This window comes from Mastigoproctus giganteus, chromosome 9 (assembly GCF_048544385.1).
Source record: "Mastigoproctus giganteus isolate SK-2022 chromosome 9, ASM4854438v1, whole genome shotgun sequence".
NCBI lineage: Eukaryota > Metazoa > Arthropoda > Arachnida > Uropygi > Thelyphonidae > Mastigoproctus > Mastigoproctus giganteus.
This window is the reverse complement of record NC_143583.1, coordinates 86,404,917-86,419,923: the sequence shown is the minus strand read 5'-3', so window position 1 is coordinate 86,419,923 and position 15,007 is coordinate 86,404,917. Positions and strand designations below refer to the sequence as shown.

At 39.0% G+C, this 15,007-nt stretch overlaps 1 protein-coding gene across 1 annotated transcript in view; it reads left to right on the top strand.

Moving 5' to 3' along the window:
- l(1)G0196 (inositol hexakisphosphate and diphosphoinositol-pentakisphosphate kinase) overlaps positions 1-15,007 on the top strand; it is an 832,616-nt gene that overhangs the window by 122,325 nt on the left and 695,284 nt on the right. Inside the window, exon 3 of the mRNA XM_090381508.1 lies at positions 9,832-10,005. Within this exon, the coding sequence (XP_090237634.1) occupies positions 9,832-10,005 (174 nt within the window). The remainder of the gene's footprint in view (positions 1-9,831; positions 10,006-15,007) is intronic.

Here is a 15,007-nt window from a genome sequence, read left to right as displayed (position 1 = left end):
AAATATCTGAATCCGGAAAAGCTTGCGTTGTGCTCAGGCTGCTTTTGATAAGCAGTATGATATTTTGATAAGCTGTTGTTGTTTGGTTTTTAGGAGCATTAGTAACTAAGGCCATTTTGTTCCGGGATATGCGGTGGTCATTCTCTGACCTTTTCCGCATCCTTCGTATTTGGTGGTGACGGACTCGAACCCCCCTCTAATCAAGAAGCGTGTGCTATGCACTGCTGCTCCTTCCCACCTGGCTACGAAGGTGCCTGTACGTTACTGTACAGATGATTATGATTTAGTGTTCTTGTATAGTTAGCTATGCTGACATGTTCCTTGAAGTTATTTAAGCTTGTTTCCCTGTCGTTGGTTACCCGCTCATTTGAAACGTTTCTGCCTTCAAGGACATCTTGCTAATATATATATATATTTTTTTTTTATGAAAACCCCAAACACGAAAGGTATCAAAACCTATAGTACCATGCACGGGTTGAAGGAAAAGTATGGGGGGGGGGGGTGCTGGAAACTTTGCTCCAGAAACTAAACATGGGTTTCCCCACTTCAAGCCTCCAATAAGCAAAATGGTGGTATTGCACCAGTTGATGAGAGCCATCTACCACCTAATAATATGATCTGATCTAATATGATCTGTTGTGGTAACAAACAAGAACTTTTGAGGTGTGTGTAAGCATTACTTTGACCAATATTATTAGATAAATGCATATTTATAATACCCTTGGCCTCCCCAAACTAGCAGTTCCTCTGAACCTTTAATTAAGGTATCCTCAATAATATTCGCAAAAACTCTTGTAACACCTTTGTTTAAATGTATCCCGTCTCTACTAAGGTAGGACTTTGTTTAAATGTATCCTGTCTTTTCCAAGGTAGGATTGATTTCAGAATTTGTATGCAGTCAGTTGCTGCTTAGAAGAAAGACAATGCAGAGAGCAAAACAAATAAAACCCAGTTTTTTGATTCAGAGGAAGTATTTATGATATTAGTAGTGACAAATAATGCAAGGAAGCAGGTTAATACAGTACCAGCTTCTTATTTATTTTTCTGTTTATTTGGTCTAATATGTCTAATTCTTCCTTAAGTTTATTGAAACTACCCACTTACCAACACCAAATATAATTTGTTCCAGCAATCAGTTACTTTCTGGTTAAAGGAAAATTTGCACACATCTATTGTGCAGCCATACTTTTTCAGTTTAAGTTTCTCTCTTTGTGTGTGTTGTCTTTTATGTCATTTGAACAAATATGGTGCAAGGGTTTTTGCCATTATCAGTGAGGATAACTTATGAGTTCAAGGAAACTGTTAGCTAGAGGGAGAAGAGTAATTATAGACACAAATTTATCTGATGATATGTGTCAAGGTAATGCCTACATACATCTAGAATTCTTGTTTGTTGTTGCAAGAGTTGATATTGGTAACATTTTCTGAGGGTGGCAATGTTTCAAATGAGTGGGAAGATAAAGGTAAGGAAACAAGCCTTAGATACCTTAGAGATGTGTAAGGGTGCTAAAACTATAGAAGAATACTTAGTTTTAAGTGTGTCTACAGTAATATGTTCTTGTTTATACTCCGGCATGACCACCAGGTCAGTGGAGGTTACAATAAATCAATCAATACAAATGTTAATCATATTTAGCAGTCATGGGCTTGAACCTCGGTCCACTCAAAAAGTGTGTGCTACTGCACTCGCACTCCTGACCACTCGGCTACGTCAACAGTGTTGTCATAATATGGGTGAATTCAAGTGCCTGGTTAGGGCAGCTAATGCTGATATAAAAGGGTTAATGAAAACATGGTCTCACTCAGAAATTGGGGATGCTGAGTTTAACTATTGCATGTACAACGTGTTTAGGATTTTTCCTAAGTACATTATGCATAATACATTTCCTAAATATGTTGGGGAAGATAGGGGGTGGGTCATCCTTATCATATAAGGATGCAATACCACCATTTTGCTTATTGGAGGCTTGAAGTGGGGAAACCCATGTTTAGTTTCTGGAGCAAAGTTTCTGGCACCCCCCCCTCATACTTTTCCTTCAACCCGTGCATGGTACTATAGGTTTTGATACCTTTCGTGTTTGGGGTTTTCATAAAAAAAAAATAAGAGAGGGCGCTGAATCTCTTTAAAAGTTACAGCTGTCAGTTACAGGCTCCGCAAAAACGATAAGTGTTTGCCTTTTATTTTCATGATTGTTATTTTATATTGTACTTAATACGTAGTCATATAGTTATAGTTACGCTGGTTATTTTTTATTTTTAATTTAGATAAAGAGTTTTTGTGGATTTTACTTACGATAGGTAAAACCGTTATTTCGTTCCATTTTTGTAGCCATTGTTTTCGGATATAGTGGTAGGGAATTCAAATTTTTTAATTGAGGTAGCTAGGTAGCTCTAACGCATAATTATATAGTAATACGCTTCACTGTTTCTATTTAATAGTTTCTATTCAAATACTATTGACATTTAATTTATTGATTTTATTAATTTAAACTACCATGCCCCAAACTAGAGCAGCAAAGCAACGGGCACAAAGTGGCAGGAGTGCTGTGACTCGGGGGAGAACTGAGGGGGGCAATTCTCCAACGCATCACAGCCTAAAAAAATGTGCGGCTTGTGAAATGTTTGCCGAACTCTCTGGAACGGAACATGATATTGCCATGGGGGATGTCTTTGTGTGTGCGCGATGTAAGGAGTGTAAGGAAATCAGGCGACAACTCAGCGTTGTTATGGGCCTATATGAGAGTTTGAAGGACAGTGTGGATGCCCTCGAAAGATCTAAATTGAGGGGCCCATCAGGCTCTCAGCTGCCCACATCAACGCCAGAGCTTGCACTTGGTCATCACGCAACACAGCGGCAACCCCTAAGGCAGAATGCGCTGGTCCCACAGGAACTAGTAGTTGTTGGTGACTCTATTGTCAGGGAAGCGGGGAACATCCTTTGTAAAAAGGATAGGTGGAACAGGACCAGGGTATGTCTGCCAGGGGCAAAGGTTGATGATGTTGTAGAGCGGATATCATCTTTCAAGGGCACAAAAGGTGGTATAGTTGTACACGTTGGCACTAATGATATTAAGAGTAGGAGACCGGCGGAATTACTCAACAAGTACAGGTCACGGTTGAAAAAAAGCCGTGAAATAGGGTTCAATTTGAAAGTGTCTGCAATTCTGCCCAGACACGATAGGAGGGAGTACATGATGAGAGCCTTGTCGATCAATTCGGCCCTGGAAAGATTGTGCAAGGCTCAAGGGGTAGAATTTTTTTCAGCCTGGACTGTACTTGTTAACAGGAGAGATTGCTTCTACAGGGATGGGATACACTTAAATAGAAAGGGTGCAAGAATATTTGCTGATGCTATCGAGGCAGTGTTAGGTGGGTCGGAAAACTGCTAGTTTGGGGGGATACAAAGACTAATAGTTTAACAGTAACCGCAGGCAGAGGTGAAGGCGATTCTTGCACAACTTCTATTAGAATAAGAAGCGACCTGGAGCGAGGGGTGTTGGGGGTTTCAGGGATGGATGGCAGTCATCATGGAATAGTTGGGTATATGGGATGTGTTAGGGTAACAAGGAATAGGCATAGGAGCATGTATGCTTGCATGTATACCAATGCTAGAAGTATAGTAAATAAATTTGATGAATTTGAAGTGTTGGTCAAGACATCAAAGGCGGATATTGTTGGGATAGCAGAGACGTGGTGTTACAAAGATATAAGGAATGCAGAACTGGAATTTGGGGAGTTACAATGTGTACAGAAAGGATAGACAGGACAGAAAGGGAGGGGGTGTTATGCTGTTAATTAAGAAAAACATAAAATCAAAGGAAGTGCACCCAGTTAATATAGATGAACAGTGCTCTGTTGAGTCAGTTTGGTGTGAGATAAGCACTGCGAAAGGAAAAATAAGAGTAGGAGTGTGTTATAGGCCTAATGACTTGAATGAGTACAATGAACAATTGTACAGAGAAATAGAGTGGGCCAGTAAATCAGAATGTCTTATAATGGGGGATTTTAACTTCCCAGATATTGACTGGAACTTGTGGGTTGGTCACTCACACACTAGTCAGCCTTTTGTGGATTTATTGGATGATTGTTTTCTGCAGCAGCATGTTCGAGAGGCAACCAGAGAAAGTAACACTCTTGATCTGGTTATCAGCAGTGATCATTCGTGTATTAAGAATTTGCAGATAAAGGAACCACTAGGTGGCAGTGATCACAGTGTGCTGAAGTGGGATTTACTCAAAGAGGTAACTACCGTCAGGGGTAAAGGAAAGGGTTTTTGCTTCCGTAAAGAGGAGTACAGTGGTCTCAGACAGTTTTTAAATTCTGTACAGTGGGATCAACTGACGATGTTACAAACAGTAAATTCTAAGTGGGAAGCATTCAAGGAATTAATCGTGGAAGCTACTAGACTTTATATACCGATTTAGAAATATTGTTCAAGGTTTAGGCCTAAATGGTTATCAAATGAACTAATGAGACTCGTGACAGAGAAGAAAAATGCATGGGATGCATATAAATTATCAGGTGACGCAGAAGCCTGTGGCAGATATAAGCTAGTCTGTAATCAGGTCACAAAGGAGGTTCGGCAGGTGAAGGCGGATTACGAGAAATCTTTGGCAAAAGATGCTAAGAAAAACAGCAAGGATTTCTTTACTTATATAAACCCTAAAAGGAAGGGGATTAATATGATTGGTCCACTTGACATCGATGGTTCGACTGTTGATGATCCTGCTCAGATAGCAAACAAACTGAATGAGTATTTTGCATCTACATTCACACGTGAGGAATTATTACAGTTTGAAAATGGAAGAAGGTTATCACATTGTAGCAGTGTGCTTAATGATTTTGTAATAACTGAGAGCAAAGTGGAGGAGAAATTGTTGAAGTTAAACATAAGAAAGGCACCTGGGGTGGATGGGATCAATCCAGTTATTTTAAAGGAGGCGGCAAAGCAACTAAGCAAACCCTTAGCCATAATTATGAGAGCATCCTTGGACTCAGGGGAGGTTCCCACGGACTGGAGATGTGCAAATGTGTCCCCAATTCACAAAGGTGGATCGAAGGGTGACACGAGTAATTACAGACCAGTTAGTTTAACTTCTGTTCCGGGTAAAATAATGGAGTCACTGGTTAAAGATGCATTGCAGGATCATCTAGACAAGACTGCAGCAATAATTCAAACACAGCATGGATTTGTTAAGGGAAAGTCTTGTCTGACAAATTTGATTGGTTATTATGATGTGGTCACAAAGGAACTGGATGCAAAAAATAATTTTTATATCATATACTTGGATTTCAGGAAAGCTTTTGACACTGTTGCGCATGGAAGACTACTGTACAAATTGGAGCAGAATGGTATTAAGGGTAAGTTGCTACAATGGATAAAAGGATGGTTAAGTGGGAGAAGACAGAGGGTGGTAATCAATGGGTGCTGCTCTTCGTGGACTAATGTTATTAGTGGAGTCCCACAGGGTTCGGTGTTGGGTCCACTGTTGTTTTGTGTATTTATCAATGATATTGATGAAGGTATATCAGGCTTAATGTCGAAGTTTGCAGATGACACAAAGGTTGGCAGGGTTGTTAATGACAGTAATGGCAGTGTGCTACTGCAACAGGATCTAGATAATTTGGGCAGATGGGCTAAGAAGTGGCAACTGAAGTTCAACCTTGACAAATGCAAAGTACTGCATATGGGGAGAAGTAACCCCAGAGAAACGTACCAACTGTGTGGTACTACACTTAAGGTGGTAGAAAATGAAAAAGACCTGGGAGTAATTGTGCAGTCAGATATGAAGTTTTCTGAGCAGTGCAGTCAGGCTGCTAGGGCGGGTCATGGGGTTTTGTCTATGATATATAGGAATTTTGCTAGCAGGGAAAAGGAGGTGATTGTCCCTCTGTATAAGGCAATGGTCAGGCCACGCCTTGAGTACTGCGTACAGGTCTGGAGGCCTCATTTTAGGAAGGATGTAGATTTGCTTGAGCATGTACAGAGAAGAGCAACACGATTGGTGAGGGGAATGAAGAGAGGCTTAAGTTCTGCAAATTGCAGTGGCTGGAGACTAGGCACCTGCGCGGTGATCTGATTGAGGTCTATAAGGCCTTGAATGGGTTGAGCACACTGAATTCTGATGGGATACTTCCACTTGTTCAGATTACGAACCTACGGGGACATAAGTTCAAATTAAGAAAGGACAGATGTAGAATAGATGTGCGGAAATTTGCCTTTAGCCAGCGGGTGGTTAATTGCTGGAACAAACTTCCATCTGTCGTTGTGGAAGTTGATAGGTTAAATAAATTTGGAGGGAATGGTGTGATTTTTTTTTTTTTTTTTTTTTGGCTGATGCTGCATAAGCTCCTACACTTGCTTTCTTGCATCATGTGCCACTACTACTACTACTATATTCTTTGCTCTCTTAGCTAGTTATTTCTCATAATTTGCTTTTGCCAGCCTGACCTTTTCTGTGGTATTATTACATATAAATTTTGTAGCTGTTATATGCATCAGTACTTTTTTATTGCTCCGTAACTTCTCCACCCTGTTATTTTTTAGTTCATTATTCATCCATCTCGGAATCCTTCTTGTGCCATAATTTTTTAATAGTATATTCTGTGACTGTAGCTTTAAAGTTATAATGTAATTCTAATGTATTTGCCGTTATCATCTGAGCCACCGCCTCAGTTGATAAGAGACCTATAATACCTCAAGTTATCTCCTCTCCTGTAATTAAAACTCATTCCTTTGCCTTTAACAACTGCTACCTCTTCCCCATCATCCAGCTTGGAACACTTTGATTACTCCTGGCTAATAGTTCCTGTACTGCAAGCCCTATGATGTTATTTGGTTTGAGGGTGGTGATGAGATCAAGAATTTTCTTTCCTGTAGTACCTTCCTTAATATGCTGATGCAAATAACAATCATTTAGTCAATTTAACTATTTTGTTCTTCCTGGTGAGTTTCCCTCCCACTTGCTCCAGTCAGTTGTGGCAAATTGAAATCACCCATAAAATAAGACATTCTCACTTGCTCAGTCATTCCATTTACATATAGAGACTCTCATTATACCTTTGCAATCTGAGCACGACAGCTTTTGTTGTGCTCAGATTGCTTTTGATAACCAGCATATTATGTTCCCACCATCCCTTCTATCTTCCCTGTCCTTTTTAAATACATTGTACCTACCCTAGTGAAGCTCATCCCATATTTCTGGGCAGCACCATGTTTCCATTAGCCCTATTATGTAAATATTAGATTTCCTAATGAGGAGTGAGAATTCACTCATTTTTGTTGATAACACTCCTCACATTACTCTATATATTGAGGCTTAGTGTTCTTGTATAGTTTACTGCCCTCACACACCCCATTGCTCACCCATTCTATGCTTGTTTTTTCCCTAGCATGAGCTTCTCGAATTCTTGATGTGTGCAAGTGTTACTTTGACACATCATCAGATCAGTGCATGTCTATATTAACCCCCCCCCCCCAAGTAGCAGTTTTCCTGAACTGAAATGGTGTCATCAATGATACTGGAAAAAACCCTTGCCCCACCTTTATTCAAGAGGATCCTGTCTCTATAAAATAGATTCCTTCCACTTTCAAGCATGGTCTGATCTCCAGACATGTAAGATGAAAGTGCCGAAAGCTTGGTTCTGTTTAGTTGCTGTCTTCTTAAAGGGAGGCTTTACTATATGTTGTATTCAGTGTTCACTAAATCATTTTAGTTTAAATTTTTCTCTAAATTGTTTGTTTCTTCTCCATAAAAAAATTAAGCTACTTGTTATCCATCCATAATTCTAGAATCATAACGAACTGTTACAAAATATGTTCACTGTGTGCACTGTCCACAAAACTAAAGCCAAAATGTTTTTGCCAGTCCAGTTGAACAGCATGAATTGTTTTGGGTGTGATCTCACTGTGTGTAGTTGATATTGCATATTTTAATGGCTTACATCTTAGCTTTCTGATGGTCCCATAGGTAAGAGTCCAGAGGTGGGTAAGGTCACTTGGATTGTGGTGCTTATTTTACTTGTTCATACCTTCCAATTCAGTGTAGCTGGAACTGTTCATCCAGACATTCTCTGACTGCATGACTGTAATGAGCAGGTAGGCCACCTTGCTGGAATCATTCTGGATATTTCCATTGAGGATGGAAAAGCTTCCTTCTGCAACATATTGAGATATATCACTGCTGTCACTGTGGAAGCAGCTGAATGGATCATTTATTTGATCCTTCCAGAGAACATGCCATAATGTGGCTTACCACCTTACTTCTTGTAGGGTTAATCTAATCAAGGTTACTTTTTGAGTAGTAATGTGTTTTTCCACCTGACAAAAGATTTACCTTATCACTTAAAAGCACAGTCATTCTGAAACCAAGTTTTTTTTGCTCTTAGCATCAGTGATTGCTCATAGAACTCCATGTGTTAAAACAAACTTGTAATGGGGGATCCTTTTTGGACGATGTATGAATATGTTGAATGTATTTGAGCATATGAATATGCTGAATATAATATGTTTGCCATTAGTCACAGCTGCAAAAAAATAAAATAAAAAATAAAAACTGTAAACAAATCATATAGTCTCTGGTTCCAGATTCACGGAACATCTTGTGTAGTTATATGTGTTATTGTTAGAATAACATGAATAACCGAGTTTGAAGATGGAGGCAGCAGATGGCCCCTTGTGTAAAAGATATATTGTTATCTTTGTTTCTTATTGTGGTTTTATAACATGGGGAGAGTCAGACTAATGTGGCAAGTAGAAAAAAAACTTAAATAAGAAGAATGTGACAACCAGAACAGTCATTTTTTAAAATGATGCAAAACTGAGCATGAAATATTAGGGATGAGATTTAGAATTTCTATGGGAGGGGGATGCAAAGAGAATAGTTGAAGAACAGAAGAAGAAATGGTTGGAGAGTTGGTCACAAGATCTTCAGGACTTTAATAATGACAATGGGAAAAAGGTGTTATCTGGATTAGTAAAGAACAGGAGAAGGGATAGGACTGATTTAATTAAAAAAAAAAAAAAAAAATCACATTTCAGTTCCCTAAATAAAAATTACTTTCTGCCCAGAGACTGAATCAATTAGTAAGATTTTTCTCTCAAAAGAAATTAAGATTGTTCATCTTATAGTTATGATCTGTAAAGTGTGTAGTAGTAGTGCTAAAAATAACAGTTGGCCATTTCTATACAGTGAAGCTTCTTTTTTACATTTTTGAAGGAATCAATAAAGTAATGTAAAACTGAGGGAAGGTGCAATTCTGTTCTAAAGCGACAACAAAATAATTTTTGTATGGATATATTTTAAAATTGTGACTTTAAATCTTGCGGAATTCAAATTAAATAGCTGAAAAATTACCTTTTTTTTTTTTTTTTTTTTTTTCTTGTGATAAAGAAGAGAGAGAGAGAGAAAGTGACACTCTTATACTCTGAAATTCCAGTTTAGTGACATGACAAGCGGAGAAAGCAGAGATCTATGAAATGGACTTAATAAATGCAAAGTGCTAGTTAACTGCTAGAGTGATCCAGAAGATATTACTGCACCAAGGAGGATCCCTCATTCCTTATTCAAAGTAACATCATTCCTACCCCATAATTCACTTTAATGTAGTCCATCATATTGTTTTATTCTTACTGATGCTGCAACTTATGGCTTGATCAAATATTATTCTTTATGGTGTACCCCTCCCTCCCTCTGGAGGGAGGGAGGGGTACACCATAATGTTTTTTTGTAAATATTGTTCATTGAAGAAATTAAATAAGTTTTTATTCCTTTTAAAAATAATTTGACTATTTTTGTATATCATAGTAATATTATGTTTACCTTCTTAAAGGATATTGACAGAGGCTCAGAAGATGATGAATTATCAGAAGGAAAACAAGTAATTGTTGGCATATGTGCTATGGCTAAAAAATCTCAATCTAAGCCAATGAGAGAAATTTTAACAAGGCTTGAAGAGTTTGAGTATATACGGACTGTAGTAATTGAAGAAGAACTTATTCTAAAGGTAAATTGTTGACGGGAAGTAGTTAACTTTTTTTTTTTTAAATAAACAATTTTATGCTAAAATAATTCAACATTTAGTTTAGTATTAGTAGTGGCAATTGATGCAGGAAAGCATGATTACACAGCATCAGCAAAAAAAAAAAAAAAACCCTTTTCTACATCACCTATTCATTCTTTCCAGTAGATTGTTTAATTTTTTTCCCCTTGAATTTATTCAAAGTAACCAATTCCACAACAACATGGGAGCTTATTCCGGCTTTCAAACTTGCTCAGTCAATTAAAATTCTTAAACAACTCAATCAGATCACTTCACGGGTCTCTAGTTGTGGAAGTTGATACCCTAAATAAATTTAAGACTCAGCTGGACAGGTATTTCGAACGTACGGAGGGGTGAAGTGGAAGCGTTTTATGCTAATGCAACAAGGGATGGAAGTCTGTTCCACCAACCAACTACCCGCTGGCTAAAGGCAAATTTCTGCAGATCTATCCTACATCTGTCTTTCCTCAATTTGAATTTATGCCCTCAGGTGATTATTCTGAGCGAGAGGAAGAAAAATGCATGGGATACATACAAATTATGACATGACACAGAAGCCTATGATAGATACAATTCTGTAACCAAGATCTGTTGATCTTGGTTACAACGGTTGATCTGTAACCAAGTTACAAAGGAGGTTGGCAGGTGAAGGCAGATTACGAGAAATCTTTGGCAAGGGATGCAAAGAAAAACAGCAAAGAGTTCTTTACTTATGTAAACTCTAGAAGGAAGGGGATGAATCAGATTGGTCCACTTGATATCGATGGTTCAACTTTTGATGATCCTGCTCAGGTAGCTAACAAACTAAATGAATATTTTGCATCGACATTCCCACATGGGGAGTTATTCAGAGAGGGGAATGCCAGAGGTGTATTCAACTCTAGCAGTAAGCTAGATAATCTTGTAATAACTGAGTAAAGTGGAGGAGAAATTGTTGAAGATAAACACAAGAAAGGCACCTGGGGTGGATGGGATCAATCCAGTTATATTAAAGGAGGCAGCAAAGGAAGTAAGTAAGCAAACCCTTAGCCATAATTATGAGAGCGTCCTTGGACTCATGGGAGGTACCCATAGACTGGAGATGTGCAAATGTGACCCCAATTCACAAAGGAGGATCAAAGGCTGACACAAGTAATTATAGACCTGTGAGTTTAACTTCTGTTCCTGGAAAATTAATGGAGCCACTGGTTAAAGAAGCACTGCAGGATCATCTAGACAAGACTTCAGTTATAGCTCGGACACAGCATGGCTTTGTTAAGGGAAAGTCTTTCCTGACCAATTTCATTGTATACTATGATGCAGTCACAAAAGAACTGGATGCAGGGAATAACTTTGATATTATATACTTGGATCTTAGAAAGGCTTTTGATACTGTTGCACATGGAAGACTGCTGCACAAATTGGAGCAGTGTGGCATTGGAGTAAATTGCTGCTACGGTTAAAGGGGTTGGTTGAGGGAGAAAAGACAGAGAATGGTAATCAATGGACACTGCTCTTCGTGGACTAATGTTATTAGTGGAGTCCCTCAGAGTTCAGTGTTGGGTCCACTTTTTCTGTATTTATAAATAATATTGATGATGGTATATCAAGCTTAATGTCCAAGTTTGCAGACGATACAAAGGTTGGCAGGGTTGTTAAGGACACTACTGACACTATGCTGCTGCAACAGGATCTGAAAAGGTTGAGCAGATGTACTGAGAGGTGGCAAATGGAGTTTAACATTGACAAATACTACATATGGGAAACAGCAACCCCAGAGCAACGTATCAACTCTGTGGTACTACACTGACAGTGGTAGAGAATGAAAAGGACCTGGGGGTAATTGTGCAGACAGATATGAAGTTCTCTGAGCAGTGCAGACGAGCTGCAAGAGTAGCTCATGGTGTCTTGTCAATGATATACAGGAATTTTTCTAGCAGGGACAGGGATGTGATTATTCCCTTGTATAAGGCATTGGTCAGGCCACACCTAGAGTACTGTATACAGGTCTGGAGGCCTCATTTCAAGAAGGATGTAGAGCTGCTGGAACGAGTACAGAGAAGGGTAACAAGATTAGTGAATGGAACAAAGGGTTGCTCTTACGAAGAAAGGCTTAAGTTTTGCAAATTAGTGTCTGGAGACTAGGCACCGGCGAGGTGATCTGATAGAGGTGTATAAGGCCTTGAATGGTTTGAGCATGCTCAATGCTGATGGGATTCTTCCTCGCTCAGAATAATCACCTGAGACAGCATAAATTCAAATTGAGGAAAGACAGATGTAGGATAGACGTGCGGAAATTTGCCTTTAGCCAGTGGGTGGTTGGTTGGTGGAACAGACTTCCATCCCTTGTTGTGGAAGTTGATAGCCTAAATAAATTTAAGGCTCAGTTGGACAGGTATTTCGAATGAACGGAGGGGTGAAATGGAAGTGTTTTTTTTTTTTTTTCCCTGGCTGATGCTGCATAAGCTTGCTTTCCTGCATCATATGCCTATGCTAATACTAATATTGTGTCTCCTTGATGATCTCCTTTCTCAATTTTAAATTTTATACTGTCTTTGTCTAGTCTAATAAAGAAGGTAGCATTCTCATATATTTTCTTCAAAATCATAATATATGGGGTATATATTTGCCTTGCCTTGTCTTTCCAGTGCCCGAAACATTGCCTTATGCTGTATAGAGTCAAATGCCTTTTCATAATCCACAAATTCCAGGCATAATAGTGTTTTATATTCATTTGCTTTCTCCATTAACTGTGATATTACGTGAAGGTGATCCATAGTTGAGAATCCAGTCCTAAAGACAGCTTGTTCTTTCCTTTGATTCTCATCAAGTATTCTTTCTAATATGTTAGTAATGACCCTTGTGAACAACTTGTAGATGTAGGATAAGAAGCTAATTGGTCTTTAATTTCCAGTTTCTGATTTATCTCCTTTCTTATGCAGCAAAACTATGATTGGATTATTCCACTCCTTAGGCATTGCGGCTTTTCTAATGCATTTTGTGAAGAGTCTTGCCAGTTTTTGTGTCATAACTCTTCCTCCCAATTTTAACATCTCTACAGTAACGTCATCTTCCCTCGGGGCTTTCTGATTCTTCATTTTCTTCAACGCATGTTCTACCTCATCAGCAAGGATATCAGGTATGTTTTATGTGTTACTAATTTGCGATCCATCTTCCCCACTGCTGGCATCATTCCCTCTCTCCTTGTACAATTCTCTATAGTAGTCTTCTGCTATTTGAATTGTGCCTTCTCTGCAATTTATAAGGACGGCATCACTGTTCTTCAGTTTCAGTATCATTTGTCGTTCTCTATTATTGCTCATGGCTGCTGATTTAAATCCTTTGTTCTATTTTTCTTGTGTTAAATTTTCTTATGTCCTCTCTGAGTCTCTTTCTAATGGTTTTGCCTAACTTAGTATACTCAATTTTCTCCTTGTCAGTGTTTTGCTTGCTCTTCATTTGTTGTCTTTGGTTCATCATAAGTGTTTTCTGAATAATTTTTTCTTTGGATTTCTTTTTACCTATAGGTTTCTCGGGCTTTATCACTTTCAGAAAGTTATAATTTTCCTCATCGATATCTTGGTCCCGAGCAGTCTGCAGAAGCTCAAATTGTTCCTAAGTTCCAGTACATACTGCTTTTTCTCCTCTTCTGTTAGGTGCTTTCGTAGCCAGGTGGGCAGGGGCAGTAGTGTGTAGCACACCCTTATTGATTAGACTGGGGTCCGAGCCCTTTACCACCAACTACAGAGGATGCGGAAAGGTCAGTGTGTGACCTTTCTGCATATCCCTGGAGCAATATGGCCTTAGTTGCTAATGCTCCTAAAAACCATATAACAAAACAAACAAACTTCTTCTGTTATCTCAAAGACCTTTGTATTATTTACTCAAGTCAGTTTTTTTCCTTTCTTTTTTTACATCTATATCAGATGTGCATCTTACCATTCTGTGATCATTTCCAACATTTACTTTGTTCAGGACAGTAACACCATTCAGTAGAGGCATACGTTGTAAGAAAGCAAGCTTATGCAGCATCAGCCAAAAAAACCCCTCCCATTTCACCCCTACATTTGTTCCAAATGCCTGTCCAGCTGAGGCTTAAATTATTTAGGCTATCAACTTCCACAACAAAAGATGAATGTCTGTTCTACCAATCAACTATCCGCTGGCTAAAGGCAAATTTCCACACATCTATTAGCATTAATAGAGATATATATGATGCAAGAAAGCAAGCTTATGCAGCATCAGCCAAAAAAAAAAAAAAAAAAACCACTTCCATTTCATCACTCAGTCCGTTCGAAATACCTGTCTAAAGGCATCTATCCGCACATCTATCCTACATCTGTCTTTCCTCAATCTGAATTTATGTCCTCTTAGGTTATTATTCTGAGCAAGAGGAAGAATCCCATTGGTACTGAACATGTTCAAACCATTCAACACTTTATACACCTCTATCAGATCACCTCGCCAGTGGCGCCTCCGTAGCCGAGTGGGCAGGAGCAGCAGTGCGCAGCACACGCTTCTTGATTAGACCGGGGTTAAAGCCCGTGACCACCAAATACGGAGGATGCGGAAAGGTCAGGGAATGACCACCGCATATCCCCGGAGCAATATGGCCTTAGTTGCTAATGCTCCTAAAAACCTTTCTTTAAACTGAAGCCTTTCTTCGTAAGAGCAACCCTTTGTTGCATTCACTAATCTTGTTGCCCTTCTCTGTACTCGTTCTAGCAGTTCTACATCCTTCTTGAAAGGAGGCCCCCAGACCTATATACAGTACTCAAGGTGTGACCTGACCATTGCCTTATACAAGGGAATAATCACCTCCTTATCCCTGCTAGAAAAATTCCTATATATCATTGGCAAGACACCATGAGCTACTCTTCCAGCCCATCTGCACTGCTCAGAGAACTTCATATCTGCTGAACAATTACACCCAGGTCCTTTTCATTCTCTGCCACTATCAGTGTAGTACCACAGAGTTGATACGTTG